The 26,029-nt window shown below is 46.8% G+C and overlaps 1 protein-coding gene across 1 annotated transcript in view; it reads left to right on the forward strand.

Annotated features, from left to right (window-relative positions):
- Nucleotides 1-26,029, forward strand: part of CDH23 (cadherin-related 23) — a 569,346-nt gene that overhangs the window by 297,230 nt on the left and 246,087 nt on the right. The window contains exons 10-11 of the mRNA XM_006835863.1: nt 10,392-10,504; nt 12,562-12,750. Coding sequence (XP_006835926.1) covers nt 10,392-10,504; nt 12,562-12,750 — 302 coding nt within the window. The remainder of the gene's footprint in view (nt 1-10,391; nt 10,505-12,561; nt 12,751-26,029) is intronic.

Genomic DNA, 26,029 nt, shown 5'->3' on the forward strand with positions numbered 1-26,029 from the left:
TGAGTGACAATTCTTAATTCATAGGATATCTTGCCCAGAGCCCATATTCGGACTCACTCCCAGGTTTCATGATACGATGATACACATCTCTCCCAGTCAGAATTATCTGGCCCACTGGACTGTGATGGACCTGCAGGCTGACCCACCCCAGCCCCCCAGATGGCTTCCACTGCTCACACAGAGCTGTGTCAGGGGGTGCCTTTGGTGAGAGAATCGGGGGCTTAGTGTGAGCCCTTCTTTCCCTGGATGACCTAGTGTCGGTTATTTTTTAACTCTCTGTGATTCAGTTTTCTCATCTGTAAAATGCAGGCAATAAGAACTATATCTTGGGTTTTTGTTTTTTTTTTTAAAAAAAGGAATTCTCTGGGTGGTGTATATGGTTAATATACTCAGCTACTAACCAAAAAGTTGAAGGTTCTAGTTGGAATCAACTCAATGGCAACTGTTTTGTTTTCTCGCCCGTGAGGGTTTTGTGAAAATCAAAATATGTAAGACACTTGGCACAATGCTTGACATAGGTAAGGGCTCAGGACCTGTTAACTATCCTGAGGATTTGTTGTTGTTGTTGTTGTTAGGTGCTGTCGAGTCGGTACCGACTCATAGCGACCCTGTGCACAACCCCCACTTGGGACTAGCTTGTTCTGATTCTCCTATTCAGAGTACACACATAGCAGGGCAGAGAACAAAACTGTGCACCTACTATATGCCAAGCCCCACAGCCAGAATGCTCCCTGGAAGCAAGGATGGGCATACTTCATCTCTCATGCTTCGGACATATTATCAGGAGGGGCCAGTCCCTGGAGAAATACCATGTTTGTTAAAGAGGAGGATCAGAGAAAAAGAGGAAGACCCCCAATGAGATGGATTAGCACAGTGGCAGCAGCATTGGGCTCAGGCTTTAAAATGATTGTGAGGTTGACTCAGGATTGGGCAGTGTTTTGTCCTATTGTGCTTAGGAAAACTATGAGTTGGTACCTACTCAATGGCACCCAACAACAACAAAATGAGAGGCGTGGTCCCACCTAAGCTCACACAGCCCGCTGAGGTGGGAGCTGTCTTCTGTCCTTGACAAATAAGGAATCAAGCTCGGAGGACTTAGTGGTGTGCACAAGGTCTCACAACTGGACACATGTAGGTCTTTATTACATCCGGCAGGTGATCTCTACTCCAGTGTTAATGTGACGGATTCCAGGTACAGGCTGTGACTAAACAAGACTGTCAGTGCAAGGGCAATACAAGGCCCATGTCTGCTAACTTCCCTGGGTACCAACCCTGACCCTGGGCCAGGGAGTGCCTGGTGGCCACACAGAGGTCATCTTGGCCAGCCTCTGTCCCATTCAAGACTGGCACTTGAGTGGATGGCCACTTAGACCCTCCAATTCTTTGTTCTTCTTTCAGGACTAGGCCCAATGTACCCACTGCCTTGACTCAAGTCTAACTCATAGCTGCTCCATGTGTATCCAAGTGGAACTGTGCTCACAGGGTTTCAGTGAAGTAGGCTTCAGGTCTTTCTGAAGTAGATCGCCAGGCCTCTCTTCTGAGGTGCCTTTGGATGGATTTGAGCCAACTACCTTTCAGTTAGTAGCCCAGTGCTTAACTGTCTACACCACCCAGGGACTCATCTTGCTCCCACCCCATACAGTGTGAGTTAATTGACCTTACTTAATCACTGCAGCGGGTAACATAGTGAGTTACAAGTCAGGCTGGTAACCTCAAGCAAGCAGTTCGAATCTACCAGTCGCTCCCTGGGACAAAGATGAGGCTTTCTGCTCCTGTAAAAATGTATAGTTTTGGGAATGCAATAGACGGTCACTGTGAGTCGGAACCGACTCCATGGCACACAACCACCACCACCAATCTCTTCAGAGAAAGTTAGACTCCAGGCCACCTTAGATGATAAGCATATTTGGGGGACAGCATGATACTGAGACTGAGGCATTCGAGCTGAGGATGCCCCTCTCTCTCCCTGTGCAGGGCAGCCACCATGCCATCTCTGAGAGGCCAGACCAGCACCAGGGGCTCAGGTGAATCCAGGGATACCATAGCCTCTGGACTAGAGGTCAGGTTGGATTTCCTGAAACAGGTGACAGTTGAGGTGGAACATTCAGGTTAAGGTGGGAACAGTTGCTTTCCTCGAGCTCTGAAGACAGAGTAAAGTCAGGTGTAGTTGCTGTCAGCCCAGCAGAGCAGACAAAGCAATTGAGAGTCATCGGCCTGGGCTCCCCACACACCACCAGCCACTCACAAAACTGCTCTTCACCCAGAGCTGTCCCTGCCGTAGATCAAGATGCTGCTGGCAAGATAACAGGGTTCAAGATGTGGAACTGATGAAAATTGGTAGAAGGGTTGGGGGAGACCTGTCAAACTCGGAGAATACAGAAACGGGAGATGAGCCTGTATCCCACCCACCCACCCACAGCACCCCTCCAAGGCTAGTCATCACCCCCAACCTGCTTCACCTTCCTCCAGAGTCTGCCTCCCTCTCCCACTTGTTCCTTTCTGCCTTTGGCCACGTCTAAACCAGCACACACCCTTTGCTTGACTCTGCGGCGCCCTCTAGCTGCTAGCCCACCTCGCATGCACTCTGTTTTTTGCACCAAACTTCTCCCAGGGAGCAGTGCCTTCAGGTCTGATTCTGAGGGCGCCTGAAGACCCAATGGCTGGCCTTTGCTGGATCGTCTTCCTCTTCAGCTTCTCTGTGCACTTCACTCTGCTGACCATCTCTTTCTCAGACGTCCTTCTCTCCTGCCTCCAGGAACCTAGCACTATGCTGGCTTCCCACCTTGGCCTCTGTCTCCTTCAGTCGCCTGAATTTTCCTGCCTGTCTTCAGTCGAGCCATAGTTCTCCTGTAAAGTTCAGCATTGCATAGGCCCTATGTATGTCTTGGGTACTTTTATGACACCTTTGTGTCTCCAACCTTGCTGCTACATAAAACTCTATCATAGAAAGATTATCTAGAACTTTCCGTAACGATCCATGTTTCAATGCAAATAATGTGCGTGCACATTATATATTATTTTGTAATTTGCGCAACTCTCCCACGTGTTAGTTTCCTGTGTGTGCTACACACTTTGTATGCATGGGCATGTTATTAATGTGAGTGTGTTATATTTGGGAAAAAATACACTATCTTTTTTTGTCTAAGTCTCACTCTTGAGGAATAAGCAACTCTGTACGTTAACGTTTCTCTCTGAAGGATGATGAGCTCTTACTTGTCTCACTGTGAGTCCTTGGCTCTTAGCACAGGGCTGGGCTCAGAGTGGCTGTGAGCGCCATGCAGGGCAGATGCCTGTGGGGAGAGACTACAGAGTCCAACCAAGAGCTTTCCAGTTGTGTGACTTTGGACAAGTTATTTAACATCTGTAAGCCTGCTTTCTCTCATATAACAGGTTATCTTCTTAAAAGGTAATTGCGAAGATGAAGTAATATCATTGTGCAAAACAACTTAGCTTGGTGCCTGACTCACATAAGTGCTCAATCTGTACTCCAAACCACAAGATCCAAGGTTCGAGCCCTCCAGGTGCTCCACAGGAGAAAGATGAGACTTTCTGCTCCCTCAAAGATTTAAAACCTCAGAAACCCTATACAAGCTGGTGCAGACAGTTAACGTGTTCACCTATTAACTGAGAGGTTGAAGGTTTAAGTTCACCTGTGGGTCTCTCGGAAGAAAGACCTGGCAATCAACTATTGAAAACCCTATTCGAAGTAGTATGTGTGGAGATTATTGAAATGGAAAGTGTTTTGTTACTTATATATCGACCAGAATTTAAAAACAAACAACAATAAAACATTAAAAAAAAAAAAAAAACAGTTGGTGAAAAGTTAAAAAACAAATAAACAAACAGCCTCTTTCTTGCAAACCTGAGGAAGTTTTGGTGAAGCCTTTAGCTCCTAGGAGAGCCAGCAGGGTTGGTAAATGACCTACTTCTTCTCTTTTATGATTACTCTGAATCACTAGTTCCCAGCGTCCTTAGAGCACTGAGGTGCCGCCCTGTTCCATACCAACCAGTTAACACTGGGCTCCACACACATGCCCAGCACACATGTCCAGCACAGCAGCTGTCAGCCCAGAGGACACAGCTGTTCTTCTGCTCAGCAGTGGGGGGCTGAACAGGTGAAAGGCGTCCAAGTGACACCACCCGCAGGCCTGGGCCCCTTGGGAATAGGATAAAGAAATGTCTGGGCAACCAGAGGGCTGACAGGGTGGTATCAGTTTCCAGGACAGGAGAGAAGCCTGCAGCCCCCTGGGGAAGGGAGGCTGGGGGTAAGATGGGGAAGAAGGGAGGGGGGCAAGGCAGGAAAGTGGTGGCCTAATCTAGGAGTGAGGGGGAGAGGGAACAGAGGCCAAAACTCTGGTGCAGGACCTGGTCCTAGCTCAGGGCAGTAAGGTTCTCCTAGCAAAAATATGGGGTTCTTCAGTGCCCCCACTGGACAAACAGGTCTAGGTCCAGGCCCCTGGTGATGGTGGTGGTAATGGATGGGATGCCCAGTGGTGTGCCATCTTGGTGATGTGCAGGCAGCCTACATTTTTTGTTGTTGTTGTCATGTGCCATGGAGTTGTTTCCGACTCATAGCAACCCTGTATAGGGTTTCCAAGGCTGTAAATCTTTACGGGAGCAGAAAGCCTTATCTTTCTCCTGCGGAACAGCTGGTAGTTTCGAACTGCTGACCGTAGGATTAGCAACCCAATCCATAACCACTGAGCTACCAGAGCTCCTTTTGTTGAGGACCTCCTATATGCCAGGTGCTATGTTAACTCACTTTTCATCCTCCGATCAAACCTCTGTGTTGGGCACTATCATTACCTCTATTTTACAGACTAGAAAACTGAGGGTGCCATGGGTGATAACCCACTTTTCCAAATCAAAAATCAAAGTACATGTTCAGCAACAGGCTTCTGAGTTGTGAATGTGCCACAGGTAAAACTTCACAAAGATAAAAATTGAATCACATTGAGTTAAACTTTTAATACCAAAAGCCAAACCTATTGCTGTCAAGTTGATTTCTGTTCATGTTGTTGTTGAGTGCCAAAGACTCAGTTCCGACCCATAGCGATCCTGTATGGTGGTGGTGGTGGGTGTGTGCTGTGGAGTTGGTTCAGACTCAGGGTGACCCTGCATAGAGTTTCCAATGATTTAAATCTTTGTTGCTGTTGTAAAGTGCCATCAAGTCGGTACCAACCCATAGCGACCTTATGCACAGCAGAGTGAAACACTGCCCAATCCTGGGCCAACCTCACTACTGTTGCCACGCTTCAGTCCATCAATGCTGCCAATTGGCCAGTCCATCTCGTTGGGGGTCTTCCTCTTTTTCTCTGACCCTCCACCTTAACAAACATGATATCCTTCTCCAGCGACTGGTCCCTCCTGACAATATGTCCAAAGTATGAGAGATGAAGTTTGGCCATCTTGGCCTCCAAGGTGTACTCCGGCAGCACTTCTTCCAAAACCGATCTGTTGGTTCTTTTGGCAGCCCACGGCACTTTCAATATTCTCCTCCAACACCATAACTCAAAGGCATCAATTCTTCTACGGTATTCTTTATTCACTGTCCAGCTGAGGTTATTGAAAATACCATGGCTTGGGTCAGGCTCACCTTAGTCCTCGAGCTGACATCTTTGCTCTTCAACACTTTAAAAAGGTCTTGTGCAGCAGATTTGTCTAATACAATATGTTGTTTGATTTCTTGACTACTTCTTCCATGAGTGTTGATAGTTGATCCAAGAAAAATGAAGTCCTTGACAACTTCACTTTTTTCTCCGTTGATAAGAATGTTGTTTATTGGTCCAGTGGTGAGGATTTTTGTTTTATTGACATTGAGATTTAATCCATACCGAAGACTGTGCTCTTTGATCTTCATCAGTAAATGTTTTAAGTCCTTTTCGCTTTCAGCAAGCAAGGTTGTATCATCTGCATATTTCAGGTTGTTAATGAGTATTCCTCCAATCCTGATGCCACGTTTTTCTTCATAGAACCCAGCTTCTCGGATTATTTGCTCAGCACACAGGTGGAATAAGTATGGTGAAAGAATACAACCTTGTCACACACCTTTTTTAATTTTAAACTGTTCCGTGTTCTCATGTTCTGTTCGAACAGCTGCATCTTGGTCCGGGTCCAGATTACTCATGAGCACAATTAAATGTTCCAAAATACTCTTACTTTGCAATGTTGTCCATATTTTATCATAATCCACACAATCGAAAGCCTTTGCATAGTCAATAAAGCACAGGTAAACATCCTTCTGATAGTCTCTACTTTCAGCCAAGATCCATCGGACATCAGCAATGATATCCCTCGTTCCACGGCCTCTTCTGAATCTGGCTTGAACCTCTGGAAGTTCTCTCTCAATGTATGATTATAACCATTTCTGTATTGCCTTTAGCAAAACTTTACTCACATAGGCTATCAAAGAGATTGTCCAATGATACCCACATTCCATGGGTTCACCTCTTTTTAGAATGGGCACAAATATAGATCTCTTCCAATCAGTCAGCCAGATAGTTGTCTTCCAAATTTTTTGGCAGAGATGAGTGAGTACCTCCTGTGCCACCTCACTTTCTTGAAAGATCTCAATTTTCATCCTATCAATTCCTGGTGCCTTGTTCTTTGCCAATTCCTTCAATGCACCTTGGACGTCCTCCTTCAGTATCATTGGCTCTTGATCATATGCGGCCTATTGAAATGGTTGAACATTAACCGTTTCCTTTTGGTACAGTGGCTGTGTATTCCTTCCATCTTCTATTGATGCTTTCTGTATCATTCAATAATTTGCCAGTGAATCTTTCAATAACGAAAGTCAAGGCTTGAATTTTTTCTTCAGTTCCCCCAGCTTGAGAAACGCTGAGCGTATTCTTTTTGGTTTTCTAATTCCAGATCTTAGCACATTTTGTTGTAATATTTGGCTTTATCTTCTCAAGCTGATCTTTGAAATCTTCTGTTCAGCTCTTGGGCTTTCTCATTTCTTCCATTTGCTTTAGCATCTCTACAATGGAGAGCAAGTTTCAGTGTCTTTTTTGACATCCATTTTGACTTTTTCCTTCTTTCTTGTGTTCTCAGTGACTTTTTGCTTTCTTCATGTATGATGTTCTTGATGTCATCCCTCAACTCTTCTGATCTTCTCTCTTTAGTGTTTAATATATCAAATCTGTTCTTCAGATGATCTCTAAATTCAGGTGTGATATATTCAAGGTCATATTTTGGCTCTCGTGGACTTGTTTTCATTTTTCTCAGCTTCAGTTTGAATTTGTGTATGAGTAATTGATGGGTCTGTTCCACTGTCTGCCCCAGACCTTGTTTTCACTGATGATATGGAGCTTTTCCATTGTCTCTTTCCACAGATGTAGTCAATTTGATTTCTATGTATTCCATCTGGTGAGGTCCGTGTGTATAGTCATCTCTCATGCTATCTAAAGAAAGTATTTGAAATGAACAAATCATTGATTTTGTAGAATTCTATCATGCGTTCTCCAGCATCATTTCTATCACCAAGGCTATATTTTCCAACCACTGATCCCTCCTCTTCCTCTTTGCTTCCAACCTTTGCATTCCAATCACCGGTAATGATCAATACATCTTGATTGCATGTTTGATCAATTTCAGATTGAAGAAGTTGGTAGGATTCTATTTCATCCTCACTGGCTTTAGTGGTTGGTGTGTAAATTTGAATAATAGTGGTATTAACTGGGCTTCCTTGTAAGCTCATGGATATTATCCTATCACAGACAGTGTTGTACCTCATGAATGATTTGGATATGTTGTTTTTGACAATGAGTGCAACACCATTCCTCTTCAATTTGTCATTTCTGGCATAGTAAACCATGTGGTTGTTAGATTCAAAATGACCAATACCAGTCCATTTCAGCTCACTAACGCCTAAGGTATCGATGTTTTTGTGTTCCATTTCATTTTCGACAAATTCCAATTATCCCAGATACCTACTTCACACATTCCATGTTCTAATTACTAATGGATGTTTACAGCTATTTCTCTTCATTTTGAGTTGTTCCCCATCAGCAAATGAAGGTCCAACGGGCTTTTCTCCCATGGGCTTTACTCCATTTGCGTCATCACGGTCAACTCTACTTTGAGGAGGCAGCTCTTCCCCAGTCGCATTTTGAGTACCTTTAAATCCGAGGGACTCATTTTCCAGCACTATATCTGACAGTATTTCTGTGCCATACATAAGATTTTCAGTGACTAAGTATTCAGAAATAATTTGTCACTCTTTCTTCCTAGTCTGTCTTCATCTGGAAGCTCATCTGCAACCTGTCCACCATGGGTGACCCTGTTGGTATTTAAAATACCGGTGGCATAGCTTTCAGAATCACAGCAACTCACAAGCCACTACAGTATGACAAACTGGCAGATGAGTCAGGAGGAAAAAGCCTTATCTTTCTCCTGTGGAACGACTGGTAGTTTTAAACTGCTGACCTTGAGGTTAGCAGCCCGATTTGTAACCACTATGCTACCAGAGCTCCTTAATGATCCCATATAGGGCTTCCAAAGCCTTGTCTTTCTCTCAAAGAGCAGCTAGTGGGCTCAAACCACTGACCTTGTGCTTACTAGTCCAGTGCTTATCCTACAGAGCCACAGCACATAGTGACCCTGTAGAACTGCTCCATAGGGTTTTCAAGGCAGTACATCTTTAGTGAAGCAGACTGCCACATCTTTTTCCCATGGAGCATGTGGTGGGTGTATACTGCCGACCTTTAGGTTAACAGCCAAGCACTTAACACCTGCGCTACCAGGTCTCCTTAGACCTTAGCTAGGTGCCTTTTCTGGAAAGACTAAAGGTGCAGTATACCTCCTTTGATTGCTTTTCACTTTACTGAGCACCCAGGACACTACATGTTTGTAAATTGAAGATGTGTGACGCCCTGCACTGAGCAAGTCTGTCGGTGCCGTTTTTCCAACAGCACGTGCTTGTTTTGTGTGTGCGTCGTTCTCGTGATCTTTCCAACTTCTTCATAATGCTGTTGCACGCTTTGTTGTTGTTGAGTGCTGTCAAGTCGATTCCGACTCATAGCAATTCTGTATAGGGTTTCCAAGGAGTAGCTGGTGAGTTTGAACTGCCGACTTTGTAATTCAAATGTACCTTGTGGTCTAGTGCTCCATTGCACACCCCAGGGCTCCATTGCACACTTAATAGACTATAATACAGTGTAAATATAACTTTTATACACACTAGGAAAAAATTTCTTCAACTCGCTTTATTGTGAATTCACTTTATTGTGTTCTGGAACTGAATCCACAATATATCTGAGGGAGGCCTGCATATAAAAATCTGGACATGGGGAATAGGGATGTGGGACCCTGGCCAGAGTGGGTGGTGAGGGAGGGTGTGGGAAGCAGAGGCTCCCAGGTCTTCCTCAGACAGGGTAGCTCTCAAACTCAGCCTTTGTGGGGCCCAGAACTCCAGAAGGACCCTGCCAATGCTGGGGGCTCAACTCTGGGCTTCATGGATCTCAAGGTCAGCCTCTGGCCCTTGGGGTTGGTTGCTGGGAGAGGAGAGGACCACCAAACTTCCCCAGTGCTTTGAAGTCATCTCTGGGGGACCAATCTCTACTTCCTCCTTGGTTTCCACATATTTTCTCCTTGGCCGCCATGTCTGGGGGCTCCCTGTGCTCCCCCGCCCCATGCTTCACCCCATCTGACCACCTGTATTGTGAGTGTCTAGTTGAGAGCTGACTCCACCACTGGAATGTGTTTGTGGAGTGGACGAATTCATGAGAGGAGCCATGAACGCAGAGTTTAGGGTTAAAAATGCTCCCTTACATTCAAGAACTCACATGCCTCCTTGAAGCCTTGTCCTCCCAGTGTACCACAGGGCCACACAGCATCCACCAGAAAGAGTACCCTGGCCTCCCCGACCTCTGTGATCTAAGAGGAAGCTTTGGGCAGGCAGAGCCTGGTTGACTTCACATCATAGCCCTCAAAATCCACTGTCTCAGTGACCTGACACTTCAACAGGCCCCAGCCTATTCCCTGTTTGGGAAGATGGGGGCAGGCGGGGACAGGGGGCACTAACCCAAGTGGGAGTGTGCCACCTTGCTGACCAACACATGTGACTCTGCAGAGGGTTGACTGAGAACAGCCCCTACCCCAAAGTCTAATGGAAGAGGAAATTATTTCCCCTTTGCTTGTTTCTAGTTAATCCAAGAGCTAGCATGAGTCCCTACTGTGAGTCAACTCCATTGGAGTTGGGGGGCTGGGATAACCACCTGCTGCCTGGCAGTGTGCTCCTGAGTCTCCAACATTCCTTGCACTACTCCTTGAAACAGCATCCTCTTTAATCAATGAGCCCTTCATGCTGAGTGCTCAGAGAGGAGCTCTGTCCCAGCCACCTGCCCTGGGCAACAATCTGACCCAGAAATGCCTCTCTCTCATTGCAGGGAATACCAACAGCATCTTTGCGCTGGACTACATCAGCGGAGCACTGACCTTGAACGGACTGTTAGACCGGGAGAACCCTCTGTACAGCCATGGATTCATTCTGACCGTGAAGGTGAGGCCTGGGCATTGGGCATCTCATCCAGGTAGACAGGGCCAAAGACTAGTACCCCAGGCCATGAGGCATCCCCCAGCTGTGTCTGAGGTGCCAACCTCAGGTAGAGGCCTCAAGAAGCACACATCATTTCTGCTGGGCTGACCCCTGGGATTTGTACATGGACCCTGTCTGGAAGATACCAACGTTTATCAAGTGTGGAACTTGTCAGGTACCTTGCTGGATACTGAATCCATATCAAACCCATAGGATGCAATTTTTATCCTGTTTGGGGATGAGGAGGTAAAGGCAGAAAAAAGCCAAGTTACCAGGCTTGTGAGACTGCTCTAAGGTCTAATTGCATACTCTAGTTGCTAAGTTCTTACTGTTATCCCTTGATTCCTAGCTTTCTCTGATCACTACCATCAAAAGTTGATTCCAGTAGTCATGGCAATGTAATGATATATGACAGGATGACTGTAAAGCTAGTGTTCTCCCATGTAAACTATCACATAATTCACAATAACACAGTTTAAAAAAAAAAGTTGATTCCAACTCATAGCAACCTGCTCCTCAGGTTCCCACGACTGTAAATGCTTAAGGGAATAGACAACCTCCTCTTTCTCCATGGAGTGACTGGTGGCTTTAAGCCGCTGACCTTGCAGTTAGCAATCCAAAAGCTAACTCATAGCACCCCCAGTGTCCAGGTCCTGAGCAGCCAACTTGAATTCTTGAGTTTACCCCACTTCCAAATCTCACAGCTTCCCTGGGGCTAGTCCCTGCCTAGAAAGCAGCACTGTAGTGGAAAGTGGGCAGAGGCTGCTGGGAGCCCCACCCCAGGAGGTGTGTGGCCTCAGCCCCTGCCTGCAGTCAGCCCTCACTCTGCTAGTCTTAATGAAAGTCAATGGCTTGCTAAACCATTAGGAGCCTGGCCCCAGCCATTGACTGAAAGCAGGGGGTGGCTCAAAGACTGAGGAAAGGGGTCTGGGAAGGGTGGTACCACCCAGCCTGCGCCTTAATTGTTCTCCTTGACCTTGAGAAAACTAGAACAGTGATAAATTGCTTAGTGCCCTGGTGGTGCCATGGGTAAAGTACTCAGCTGCTAACTAAAAGGTCAATAGTTTGGAACCAGGAGCTGCCCTATGGGACAATGATGTGGCAATCTGCTTCCGCAAAGATTTACAGCCTTGGAAGCCTTAGGGGCAGTTCTCCTCTGTTCTATAGGATTGCTCTGAGTCCGAATGGGCGCCTTGGCAGTGGATTTGGTTTAGGGTTCTATTCGACTCCTGGTTCTCCCGCCTAGCACCAAGACCACAGACCGTCCCAGGCCTCCCTTCCTGATCTTTGCTCCCTTTGTTGAGGAGAGAGCTCCACCCCAGTGGGAGAACTGCCTGCTAGTCCATGGTGCCATTAACTCACTGTGAGACCCTGAACTGAATTTTTCCATCTTCTGATAGAATGTAAGGTGACTCCCCAAACTTGGCTATGATCTGAATCCCCTGGGGAGCTGCTGCAAGGCTCTATTCCTGGGGTCAAATTGGGAATGGGTGTTTTGAGCCCTTGAGACCTAAGTCCATCTATTCCCCTACTCTGACCAAGACCCTCACTGCCTAACACTGCACTCCATCCATAGCAGATACTCAGTTAAGTCTGAGTTACTCCTTGTGCAAAATTCATTTGCCTCAGTTTCTTCATCTTTCAGATTGAATAAAGAGTCTCCTGTGGTCCCAAAATGAACCACCAAATCTGTCTTGTCCTTCCCACCTTATGGCAGGCACCTTCTTGTCAGGTTATAGAATCCTACTGCCTGGCTTTGAAACCTACCCGAGTTATATGACTTTGGACAAGTTGTTTAACCTTTTGTAGTCTCTTCTTCCTCATCATCAGTAAAATGGGAATACTAATGACAGAATCTTCCTTCTAGGGTGGCGATGAGGGTTTGATGGGCTAGATAAGTCACACAAAGCACAGTGCCCCCGCATCAAGTGAGCTGTCGGTAAACAAGAGCTGTTGGTAAACAAGAGCTGTTATAATTATAGCCACCTCCCCTCTCTGGGATGTTCAACTTCTGTCTGCAGGGCACAGAGCTGAATGATGACCGCACCCCGTCCGATGCCACGGTCACCACGACCTTCAACATCCTGGTTATTGACATAAATGACAATGCCCCCGAGTTCAACAGCTCCGAGTACAGCGTGGCCATCACAGAGCTGGCCCAGGTTGGCTTTGCCCTTCCTCTCTTCATCCAGGTGGTGGACAAGGATGAGGTGAGTCCCCCGAATGGATGACCTTTTCATACTGTGCAGCCCGGGCCAGGATGTTAGGTGTATCTGTCTGGGCTTCCAGATTCTCAGCTATAAAATCGATGCAAACTTTGCTGCACCCCCTCCTTGCTATATTCTGAAGATAGTTGTTGTTGTTGTTGTTAAGTACAATGGAGTCGGTTCCGACTCATAGTGACCCTGCACGGGATTTCCAAGGCTGTAAATCTTTACGGGAGCATAAAGCCCATCTTTCTCCCGCAGAACAGCTGGTAGTTTCAAGCTGCCTCTAGCAGCCCGATTTGTAACCACTACGCTACCAGAGCTCCTGAAAACAGTAAGGCTGTAAAAATCAGTGGTCTCCCGTCTTAGAAGCTCCCCTTATACCCTGTAAAAAGTGTTTGAGCACACACCTTCAGTGTGTGTCTATATTTATTTAAAAATGATATACATGACTGTCTACTAATATTGAGTGTTCAGTGGCTCCATACGATAAGCACAGGACTATGAACCGCAAGGTCAGAGGTTCAAGCCCACTAGCCACTCCACTTGAGAAAGATGAGACTTTCTGCTCCCACAAAGATTTTAAAAGCTTCAGAAACCCTATACTGGAACGCTATGAGTTGGAACCAACTATACGACATTTAACAACATCTAATAATATAGTATGAACTTTATAAGACACACACACAAATAGAGCTTTTAAAAGTTAGAATTAAACCCTAAGCATATTCCCCATGCCCTATTTGATCATCTTGTGCCCATTGTGGGGTGCGTGTACACAAGTTTAAAGGCTCCTGTGTCGCTGTGGGCTAATGCATTAAACTGCAAAGTCATTTGAACTGCAAGGTTGGTAGTTCAAGCTCACCAGCCATTCCTTGGAAACCCTATACAGGGTCGCTATGGGTCGGAACCAACTCAACAGCTCTTAACAACAACAACAAATATGAATGATAACTTTGACCCAAAAACCCACTGCCATAGAGTGGACTCCAGCTCCTAGCACCGTATAGGACAGAATAAGAGGTGCTTCCTAGAGTTGCTAAGACTGTAACTCTTCACAGGAGCAGATAGCCTCATCTGTCTCCCCAGGAGCGACCGGTTGTAACTGCAACTCCTTGGATAACTTTAACAGAATGTCTTACTTTTAATCTCAGAGTGGTAACAACCCACCTTTCCCATGTCAGAAGTACAGGAGACTTAGTGTTTTTAAGAGGATCCCAGGCACCAAGAAGACTCAGAGGGGTTCAGGACACCTGCATCTTTTTACCTCAGGGCCTACCCTACCTGAACCCAGTCTTAAACGGAAAACACTTGGGCCACTAGCCAGGGAGCATTTTAGGGGAACAGAGGAAGGGAGAAGGTGCTTGAGGCACTCATGGGCCCTGTCCTACCCTGCTGTCGTATCATACAGGATCCTCAGCCGGCCTCCCACCCTGGTTCCCTGTGTCCCCTCGCCCCTGCCAGTCAGCAGCCCAGGTTGTTAATCGACATCTATTTATTACTGCTGTTCCCTGGACCCACTCTGTTCAGGAATTCCATTAGGTTCTCCCGCCTGAGGTGCTTCTCTTCAATTACTCCTCAAGCAGCAAAGTGGGTCTTGCTCCAGGCAGGGCGGCTCCCTCACTCTTCATGCTCCTCTCTGGCTGCTCAGTAAACTACCCAGTGTGCCCATGTTAGCCCTCTCCCTACCTCCTGTTCCCAACTCCTGTCAGCTTCTCTACGCTCAATGTGACCCCACCCCAAAGACTCAGAAGGCCACAGGAGCAAATCAGTCCCCCACCTCCTACTGAGTCATTCCATGTACATGTACAATACAAATGAGTATTGAACACCTACTGTTGTTTGTTGTTAAGTGAGTTCTGACTCATAGTGACCTTCATAGGATTTCCAAGGAGCCAACTTTGTGGTTTAAATCTACCTTGCAATCCAGTGCTTTATCCCACAGGGCCACCCCAGGACTTAGCCTCCTGGGGAGTCCAGGATTTATAACCCATGGCCCTTGTCCCAAGAGACCAGCAGTGTTTTTGTACAAATATAACTATCCAGTTGCCACTGAGTTTCTTCCGACTCCTGGTGACCCAGGTAAGTTAGGGTAGACTTGTGCTCCATCAGGTGTTCAGTAGCTGGTTTTCTTGGAAATAGATTGGCCATGTTTTTCTTTCAAGGTTCCTCTGGTAGACCTGAACCTTCATCCTTTCATTTAACAGCTAAGTGTGTTAACTGTTTATACCACCCAGGGACTCCTGTACAAATATGTTGTTGTTGTTAAGTGCCATCCGCTAGGTTCCGACCCATAGCGACCATGTATAGGGTTTCCGAGGAGCAGCTGGTGAGTTTGTACCGCCGATCTTGCAGTTCAAACGGCTTTGCAGTCTGGTGCATTAACCTAAAACGCCACATCAGGACTCCTGTACAAATATAGTATGTCCATTTTTAAACATACACAAAATGTAGTGATTTCTAAAGATTGTGTAACTATAAAAACAACATATGCAGGGGTTTTAAGAATCTTGTGGAAAAATACCATTATCTTTCAATTCTATTTTTCCATGAACTCTGTGAAGCCCTCTCGTGTTTTCTCAGTCTTGTGTGTCCCCTAACCAGCCCCCTACAGCCCCACCCCGGAGTATAGCACTTCCCTTTTAGAGACTACTAACAAATAACAACCCTGAGCTTTGGAGTAATAATACTGCCTGAGAGAAGTGAACCGGCCTGAGGGGCCAGTGAGTGCAGGCAGTGAGGACTCCCAGGGTTCAGATGAGCAGTAGGACCTGGGAGGATCCGGGAAGGCCTTATGGGGAAAGGGACACAGGAGAGTGTCTTGGGGCAAAAATCCATTGGTGAAAGGAGCTGGGCAGACTGACAGGCTCCGGGAGGCAAAGGCCTGCAGGGAGCAGGCAGCTGTGTGGCAGGGCTTATGTAGAGGGCTGGGAGGCCTTGGAGAGTCTGAAATGTCAGGCTCTGTAATTGGGACTTGATCTTGGAGCAGTACAGAAAGGAAGCAGCTTGGGTCATAATGAGCAGTGTGAGCTCTAGATCCAGACAGAGCCTGTGTTTGACACCAGACTTACCACTTACTGCGACTTTTTTTCTTTTGGGTATGAAAATAGATTTTTTTTTTCTTTTGAAAATTGTTTTATTGTGGTAGCAAAGCATTGCCAATGCAACAGTTTTTGCATATAAAATTTAGTGGCACTGTTCCATTCATTGTGTTATGCAACCATCACCTCTGTCCCTTTCCAAATTATCCCATTAACAGAGATTCAGTGGTCCCCAACCAGTGACTCCCACTTCCCCTACCTTCCCATCCCTAGAGACCACTAATAAACTCTAGTTTCTGTGCATTTGCCTATTCTAGAGTTTATATAATATTTGTTCTCTTGTCACTGACTTGATTTCATTCAGCATAATACTTTCCAGGTCCACATATTGGATTCATTTCTCTTTATGGCAAAGACCTTGTATGTCATCATATTCCATTGTATGTAAAAACTGAAAACTAAAAAAATCAATTCCAGCTCACAGCAGTTATAGGTCAAAGGAGAACTGTTCCATAGGGTTTCCAAGGCTGGAATCTGTATGGAAGCCAACTGCCACATCTCTTTGTTGTGGTGGGTCTGCTGTGTTCAAACCACCGACCTGTCAGTTAGCAGCTGAGCACTTAAGCACTGCTCCACCAGGGTCCCTAGGTATGTGCCACTTGGTTGTTCCATTCATCTGTTGATGGACACTTGAGTTGTTTCCACTTTGATGCTGTTATGAATAATGCCACAAAGTACATTGGTACATGAGTTACTATGATCCTGGGTGAGTCGTTGATACTTTCTGAGCCTTCTTGGACTCATTTGTTTAAAAAAACTAACAAAAAATAAGCAAACAGAAAAGGAATACATAGGTGAGCATACACTGAAGTAACAAGGTAACCCCACAGTCTCGGTGAATTGATACTGCAGAAGCTTCTTTCTCACTTACACTGCTTGTCCAGCATGTGTCATCAAAGAGACACCCCCCAACTCCCATAGTCACTTGGGGCACAGAATCTGGAAGTGCATCATCTCAGCAATAGGAATGTAGTCAGTGCAGGGCTCGGCACCAGCTCTTCGGTGCTTCATCCCAGAAGGGGATCTGTGACCTCTGCCCACGGCCCCCACCTCACTGCCTGAAGGCTGGAGGTGTGGGGGAACAGCTCCCCTGCATATTCTCTTTGCCAGAGAAGCTGCCAACAGGGATGATGAGGCAGAGATGCCTGCCATGCATAGGTGTCAGACATCATCACCAGCCACAGAGCTGCAGCTCCCTGAACAAGACTGGTCCAGGGGGCATCTCTACACACAGCCAGAGCCCCCAGGGCCCTGCTCACAGGGTTGGGGGTGTTCAACATCACCTGGCCCCTTTGAATTTATCCACAGCTTCCTTTGCTAGAAGCCCTATCTGCAATACCTGCAGGAATAAATATTGAGGGATGACTGGGCTTAGCCTCCCTGGCCAGGCACATATTCTGTAGTCAGGGAGCCCAACACCACCAGGTCTCTATTCCTTGGTCTCTACTGCTGCTTTCTCCAAGTCTCTGACTGTAGAGGACAGGCTTCCTCGCCGCTGGGTCCCACTGCCCCAATGCCCACAGAGAGAGGAACTAATGAACTAACAAGACCTTGGCAACCTAGAAGCCTAGATGACCCCACCTCAAGGTCCTCTTGGCATTACTGTCATTCCTGACTAAATGGTGGTGGTGGTGTGTGGTTCCGGCTCATGGCAAAGCTATGTAGGGTTTCCAGAGCTGTAAATCTTTACGGGAGCAGAAAACCTCATCTTTCTCCCACGGAGCAGCTGGCGGATTTGAACTGTTGACCTTGCGGTTAGCAGTTCAACTCATAACCCACTATGCTAAGAGGGAGGGATAAATCACTTTCTACCTCCAGCCCTGCTGCTAGCATCTCCCATCCCCTCACCCCTCTTCAGAACTCTGGAGAAACTCAGATCTGCCCTGGTAAATGCTCCCGAGAACCCATCTTGGGCATAGAGGAAGACTCCACAGTGACTGCAGTGCACACTGGGAATGTTCAGCCACACTGTCAGCAGAAATTGAAGACAGACTCCTGGCACTTGTGCACTGCCTCAGTGTCCAAGATCTGGGAAAAGTCAGGTACCTCAAAAAAGAAATCAGCAGCTGAGGACTCTAGACTCAAGGAAAGAGAGGAACTGAATGCTGACAGCCAGGAGGCAGGCTTGCAGAATGTGCCCATTGGTTGTTTAAATTGTTATATATTTTTGAATATTGTTGTGTACATACCACCCCCCACACACAAAAACAAAACAAAACAGAGGGAATGGAAGCAAATACTGTTGAATGATGATGCACTGAGGAGATTGAAACATTGCAATGAAACCTATGGTATAAAGCCCATGCTCTCCCATGTAAACTATCACTCAGATCACAATAACAAAAGAAAGAAATCAGGCAGCTAGTTAGTTAGCTGTTACCAAAGAAACATTTTAAATTGACATTCCTTCCTCTTTTGGAGGGAGAATACAGCCATTGAAATTTGGGTCTGGATTGAAAGTGACTCAGGTTTTGCTGGGTGTGGTGTAAAAATACGTTTATTGAGCAAATATGCAGGCAGGAAGAGCTTGAGGAGCTGAGAGAGTCAAACTCCTTTATTCCAGGCCCGATTTTCAGCCACATAGTAGATAGGACTCCTGGTGTGTTAATGTAGGATCAGCACTGGACTGTGAACCACAGGGCAGCAGTTCAAATCCACCAGCTGCTTCTCAGAAACCCTATACAGGGTCGCTGTGAGTTGGAACCGACTGGATAGCACTTACCAACAACATAAGATTATGTGGTTCTCCCCCGCACTTACTATGATTGTGACCTCACTATTATTAATGGGCTGAGCTCACTCCCGTCTGCCTCCCCGACTAGACTGGCAGCAGGAAAGTTGTCTGTTTTGCTCACTGTGCTGTCCAGGGCCTGTGCAAGGAGCTTGAGAGGTCCTCTGGAAATATGGGCTGGTGGGGTAAATGCAGGGTTAACTAATAAAAGCAGCCGTAGCTGGGATCTAGCAACTAAAAATGAGGTGGCCCAGGGCTCTGCCAACCCTATGCTGAAACCCACTTCCCTCTGAGTTTGAGTAGGAAGGATGACCACCTCAGGAGTCCACTGTTGGGCAGTAGACAGTGCTGATGGCCAGCAGGAGGAGGAGGAAGCAGTTCAACCTCTCTGGATCTTTGCTGTAAACCTACAAAACCAAACCCGCTGGCATCAAGTGGATTCTGACTCAGAGTGTGCCTATAGGACGGAACTGACTAGAGAGAGTGGAAATGCTCCTTAAGGTTTCCAGAACTGTACGTCTTTACGGGAGCAAACAACCTCATCTGGTGGTAGCTTTGAACTATGACCCTGAGGTTAGCAGCCCAATAGCTAACTCCTAGCCCCTGACATAGATGCAAATCTAATTCACAAAGAGCAGCTACCGGAGAGTGAAGATTCTGCTTAGTCTTTCTGAACTCAGGCTTTGCCCCAACAAAGGGGCTTGAAAGCAGTTCTTCTGGTCTCCCCAGAACTTCATCTGCATTGTCAGTCTCCCTAAGTAATTTCTTCTCCTTTGCCTAGCTATAGAAAGCTCAGATGACAGAGAAGGAAAGGCTGGGCTGGAACCAACAACAGCCTATTTGTCCAGTGTGGCAGTTGAGATGCAAATCAATGGTTAGGATGCAAATTGAAAAAAAAAAAATCCCTCCAGGCAAAGGCCTCAGAAGTCAGCCCTGGTGTGACCAAGCTCATCTCCTAGGTTCAAATTAAAGGCTGCTGAGCCTCTCATTCTCCTGTGCCCGGTTTCTGGGCGTGTCCTGGGCAGCCACAGTAAATAACCATGTATGTACCCACTTGGATTCCTACCGCATCCTCACCCACCCACACCCTTGCTCTCAACCTATCATTTGTGTTTTCTCCTGTTTGGTCAACTTTTCCTCTCTCCCACCCTTGCTTGCAGCCCGCCCCAGCTCCTCCCTCAGCATGGGGTGGTTGGAATGTTCTGTACCATTGTCCTAAAAACCACTTTCTGCCTTAAATGCCAGTCAATTATCTATGCTCTGGATCCTCTGTTTGAAGGGTTAAACTAACCCAGGGGAGGGAGGGAGGTAGTACAGGAGACCGCCCCTACTGCTGGCTGCTTTACAAATGTGTGCAGTGTTTTTGTTTTAAAATATTGTATTATATTATCCACAGCCCCTCTTGGTTGACCCAGATAGAAAATTGACCGTCACTCTCAACCACCCACCAGTCAGGAGAAATGCCATCTACTTATATTATATCTTTCTTCTTAGGATTTGAAAGTGTTTGAACCACTTAATTTCTGTCTCACTTCTGACCAGGGCTTCAAACCGGTTTATTCTAGTTCAGCCCTGTGTTGGTATTTTGTCTTTGCATCCCAGATAGACTGAATCAGAACCAACATTTAACAAGATTCCAGGTGATTCTTATGTACAATATGTGTGTATCTTTATGTATACATAAGAATCTTATTAAAATGTAGATTCTGATTGAGTCTATCTGGGGAGGAAAGACAAAATCCCAGAACAGGACCAAACCAGACCGAACCTGTTTGAAGCCCTGCTTCTGACCCTTGGTGTCTCAGGATGTATTTGCTGCTGTCTTAGACAATCGTTTTGTGGAGAGAGGGGTACCAATATCCCACCATAGAGGCCTTGACTGTCTGGGTGTTTCTGGGAATTGGAATTATTCAGAAAGGCCTTCAGACTTCATTCCCATACCCCGGGCTTTCTGAGGGACTATATGGAAACTTTTAGTCCCTGGATGATGCAAGTGGTTAATGTTCTCAGTTGCTGACAGGTCAGAAGTTCAGCTCTACCTTGAGGTAACTCAGAAGGCCTGGTAATCTTCTTCCCAAAAAATTACCCACTGAAAACCTGTGGAGTGCAGTTCTACTCTGACACACATGGGGTTGCCATGAGTTGGCATGGACTTGACTTGACAGCAGCTGGTGGTAAATGGTAGCTTGAAACGTATGCAGCTGGGGAATTTTGTGTTCATTCGCTCCACAAACATTACTGCTCACCTAGCTTGTGCCTGCTAGGTCCTGGGAGAACTGCAAACATGGGCCCACCCTCCCAGTGTTTCTATTTCCTTCCATTTGGGAGCCCAGAGGAACAAACACCAACATTATCTTAGATAGAAAGTTAACAATTGTGAGGAGGTGGGATAAAGAGCCGAGTTTGGATTAAGTGGTCTGAGAAGACCACATGGTTCGATGGTGAGAAGGAGGCAGTCGAGAGGGGACACATTGCCGAAACAGGCACTCTCCTGCCAGACCTCTGGCAGCCAGGTGTTTCCCAGGAGTGGAAAAGAGGTCCATGTGTCTGTCCAGGCAGGGGTGAGGCCAGACCTTGTCAGCCACAACAATGTATTTTCTGTCACTGAGTCCAGGGGGGATGTCCGGGAGTTGGCATGGTCTCAGTCACCATTCTTAAGGATCCTTCTGATTGCTGTGCTGAAAACAGACCATCAGTGGTCAGTGTCAAGAGTGGGAGCAGGGAAATGTAGCAGTGTCTCCTACAGAGGAAACTCTCCCACCTCTGGGCCATCTGTATTCAGGCAGTAGGTGCTGTCCAGTGTCTAACATGAGGCCTTCTTGCAGTTTAACTGTTTTCTTCTTTATGTGTTTCCCCAACTCCGTTATAGTGAGCCCCTAACCGCAAGGTCAGCATTTTGAAACTACCAGCTGTTCCGCGGGAGAAAGAGGAGGCATTCTGCTCCCGTAAAGATTTACAGGCTCGGAAACCCTGTACAGGGTCGCTATGAGTCGGAACCGACTCCACGGCACATAACAACAACAAAAATCCCATAGAAACCACCCTTCAGAACTCTTCCCAGGATGACATTAAGCCAGCACCTTCATTCTTTCAGTGAAAAACCCAAAAACCCAAACCCACTGCCATCAAGTCAATTCGGACTCCCAGAGACCCTTCGGACTCCCAGAGATCCTATAGAACTGCTCCTTAGGGTTTCCAACACTGTGACTCTTTACAGGAGTAGACAGCCTCACAGTGCCACCAGGACGTCTTCTTTGAACAAAGGCCCTCCCAAATTAAAACCGGCCCAGGATTTTGAACACTGACCCCAACATTCGCCTATGAGACCTTCCCCAACTGCCCAGGCCTGCTCCTCACCCGCTGTGTCCTCAGTATCCACCTCTGGAAAGCCATGGTTGGACCAGTCAGTCTTTGAGACTGCAAACCCAAACAAGGACCTGCATGGAAAGGGGAATGTGTCAGCCCAGTGCTTGCACTTCACTCAGCCCTGACATCGGGCCCCTCCATTCCCTTGAACTTGCCTCACTTCAGGCATCGGGACCGAGTCTCTGTGGACCTCTCCCAGCCTGCATGTGTGCTTGTCTACTCAGAACCATCTGGAACATCTTTGCACAGGTTGGCAAGTCTGAAGCAAATGGAGTGGCTAAAAATAAGGCCTTTGAAGTGAGAGTGCTTGGGTTCAAGTTCTGGCTCTGCTATTTTTGCTGTGTGAGCGTAGGGAACTTATATAACCTCTCTGATGTGGTTTTCTCGTCTATAAATGGAGATGATAATAGTGCCTGCCTCATAGAGCTGTTAAGAGGATTAAATGAGTTCATGCATGTATTTAGAACAGTGCCTGACATATAAAAAGTACTCTCTAAACATTAACTATTATTATTATTACGAGAATCCTTGGGAGGTGCAATCTGTTAACAAGTGTGGCTGCTGGTTCGAGTTTACCCAGAGATGCCTCAGAAAAAAAGGCCTGTAATCTAATCCTGAAGAGCTCGCCATTGAAAACCCCGTGGAGCACAGTTCTTCTCAGACACACACAGGGTTTCCATGAGTTGGAATCAACTCAATAGCAACTAGTTTGGCTTTTTGGTTGTTATTATTATTAGTCCCAGCCCTAGCAGTCATGTGCATTGTTGTTGTTGTTGTTGTTGTTAGGTGCCATAGAGTTGGTACCGACTCGTAGCTACCCTATGCACAACAGGACAAATTAATGTCTGGTCCTGTGCCAACCTCACAACCATTGCTACACCAGAGCCCATTGCCGCTGCCACTGTGCCAGTCCATCTCATTGAGGGTCTTCCTCTGTTTCTCCAAGTATCCACTTTACCAAACATGATATCCTTCTCCAGGTCCGTGGTTCCCTCCCGATAATCTGCCATGATAATATGTGATGCCCGTTACTGTACACTTATCAGAGATGAGGAAGTTGAGGTTAAGGGACTTGCCCAAGTTCACACAGCCAGTGGGTGGTAGAGCCTGGCCTTTAGTTCTCAACTCTGTACTTCTGGAATGTGCTACAGGGCCCACCATTGCAGCTGTGCCTCAGTGTTGTGATCGTCCAAATGATGGTGAGTTTTTTCACTTACCTGTCCCCAGAGAGGCCACATCCTGTTAGCACACCTGAACATGAGAAACAGTGACAAGAGTGGTGGCCTTAAAAGGAAGTGAGGACCCTTCCGTCCATGTGGGCAGACAGCCTCCTCCAGGGTCCCCTGAGGAATACAGTGTTGAGAATTCCATCCCAGGAATTGGGGCCATCTCAGAGGTTTGGGCCTACCAAGTAGGTGGGCCCTCCACCTCCAGCATGGCTGGTGGGGAGCGCGGCGACAGGGATCATCCTCACCGAGAGTTGAACAGGGACACATCTGGCAGGAGCTAATTCCACAAGACGGTGTCTTAGGCAGGAGATGACACAATCCATTTGTTTGAGAGACACAGAAAAAATAAAGAGAATTGCCCACTTCCCCAAGGAGAAAGATCACCAAATAAATAAATAAAAGAAAGCAAATGATGGAGAAAAAGCCGTATTCAGGAATGCAGGGGGTGGGGTGGGTATATAGGAGGAGGGTTGTTATCTAGGCCTGGATTTTCCTCCATCACTCTCGTTTTCCTTCCCATGTATGTTCCTGACCTGTCAGGGAGCCACAGCCCACAACCTTGTATTTATTTACATTTATTTTTGTGGTGGTTCCTATTCTTCAGTTTATCCAGCCTATAGCTTCTTCCAGTCCCTCTCCCCACACTGCATAGCAAAAAGACCCTGTGGGCCTCTCCTGAGCTTCTTTCCAGTCTAGGGATTCTTAACTCAGAGTCCACTGACCCAAGGCATCCAGGAACCTGGAGAAAGAAAACTACACCTTTATTTTTACTGCTGTCTAACTGAACCTTAGCATTCCCTTTGATTATGAATGAACCACAGTGGTAGCTGTAGTACATGTGACTTTGACCCTAAGAGAAATCTCAGATGTTGAGATTTGAAGTTCTAGTTCTTAGATCCACTGCTAACTCTTATTGTGCAATGCATTTGGAAATGCCATAGCACTACTTTTAAAAAAAGACTTTGATAACTATTTCAAAATAATGAATTGCCTTTGTGATCCTGTGTGATTCACTTTATGGAATTAAAACCTTATTTTGAGAAGGGGTCCAAGGACTTCACCAGCCTATCAGGGGGGATCCAAGGCACACACAAACTAAAACCTCTATCCTCAACAACTGTGACTCTTCACCGGCTCCTTCCCTCAGGTTTTTGCAGAAAGCTGACATCTCCTTAAAGGAGCCCTCATGGCACATTGGGTTAAGCACTAGCCGAAAGGTCAGTGTTTCAAACCCACCAGTCACCACCAGTCACTCCGTGGGAGAAGGCTGAGACTGCCCACTTCCATAAAGATTTACAGTCTCAGAAACCCTATGGAGCAATTTTTCTTTGTCCAGTAGGCTCACTGAGTCAGAATTGACTTGACAACAGTGGGTTTGGGTTTGGGTTTGGGAACAGTCCTCGAGTTCCTACCTTTGGCTTTCCTAACCACGCATCCATTTGGGGTAAGGGTAAGAGGAAGAGGACACACAACTAGGCAAGCTGTTAATTCCATGTTACCTTAGCTGAGAGTCCCTTGTCCAGCTCTGGACCCAACAGGCCCTGGCTCAATTGAGCCCATAGTCAATTCACCAACATCTACTTTGTGGCACTGTTAGCTGCCTTTCAATCACCCCCAACTCATAGTGACTCCATGAACAATGCAGCTAAACGATGCCTGGTCCTCACCACCCCCAGGGTCAATTTTGAATCAGACCATAGAGCTTTCATTGGCTGGTTTCCAGATAGATTGCCAGACTTTTCTTCCTATTCTGCAACAGCATCACTAGAGCTGTGTGGAGATGTAGACCTTACCCCCTGACACTGTCAGAGGACTGACACCAGAACCAGTGACACAGGAAAGGATCCTCCAGGACAGTGGCATCAGAAAGGGTTGGTGTCAGCGGTCACCCACCCCATCACTCAGTGGGTGGGTGGGCCATGGATGGGAGAGCTTTAAGGGCCACTTTTCCCACCAGGGGGAGTTGTTGGTGGACCCCTTCCATCGTGTGCGTATTGACACCAGGAGTTACTGCATTGGGTGACACCAACCCACATGACGTCATTGCCTTAGTCTGGGAACTGCTTGAACTTGTTCAGGATCATAGTACAGAAACCGACTGATGGAGGTGGACAGATACATCGGTCAGACATTAAGCCAGTGTAGGCAAGAATTCTACCATTGAGCCACCAGTGTGGTAGACACAGTATCCCTAAGTCCCTATGTCTTTACACTGGGAGCCTGAATGCCCTAAACTCCCCCCACCTGCTGATGTGGCCCCAGTCCTGGGCCTCCAGTGTTCCAACTTGACTATTCTAATTAGTAATTCCAAGTAGAAACCCAACTCTGGACTCAGTGAAGAGACGGGGGATGGATTCAGAGGCTAGCCACTAGCAGATGTAGACTTTCCCACTATCTGTGGATGTTGGACTTTGGGATTATCCGGAGCCTTCTTTCCCCTCCATTAGGAAGCTAATTAGAATCTGACTAGAACTTGCCCACCACCTAGAACAGTTGATCAGAGCCTACCGAATATCCCCAAGAAGTTTAAACCAAGTAAATGGAATGCCTCCAACATTCTATACCTCACCCAGCTTAGGAGTTCATCAGCGAAGTCTTGCTGTGGAGGTCAAGGGTAAGCCAAGACCAGTGAAGAAGTGACGGCCAGTACTGCCCTACCCCCATGCCCTGTACTAGTGGGTCGCCACCTGTCTCTGCACTAGGATCCCAGACCCAGGGTTCTCTTCTTCTTAAAAGGTGATTCTGATTCATAACAAACAGGGGCTAAGAGCTAGCCCAAAGTAACATCAGTGCTGGTATCCCACAGCTGTACCTGGAGTGTCTGGGACTCTGGTGTCCAAGTGAGCCTCCTTTCC

Source organism: Chrysochloris asiatica, unplaced genomic scaffold, assembly GCF_000296735.1.
Source record: "Chrysochloris asiatica unplaced genomic scaffold, ChrAsi1.0 scaffold00020, whole genome shotgun sequence".
In the NCBI taxonomy this organism is placed as follows: Eukaryota; Metazoa; Chordata; class Mammalia; order Afrosoricida; family Chrysochloridae; genus Chrysochloris; species Chrysochloris asiatica.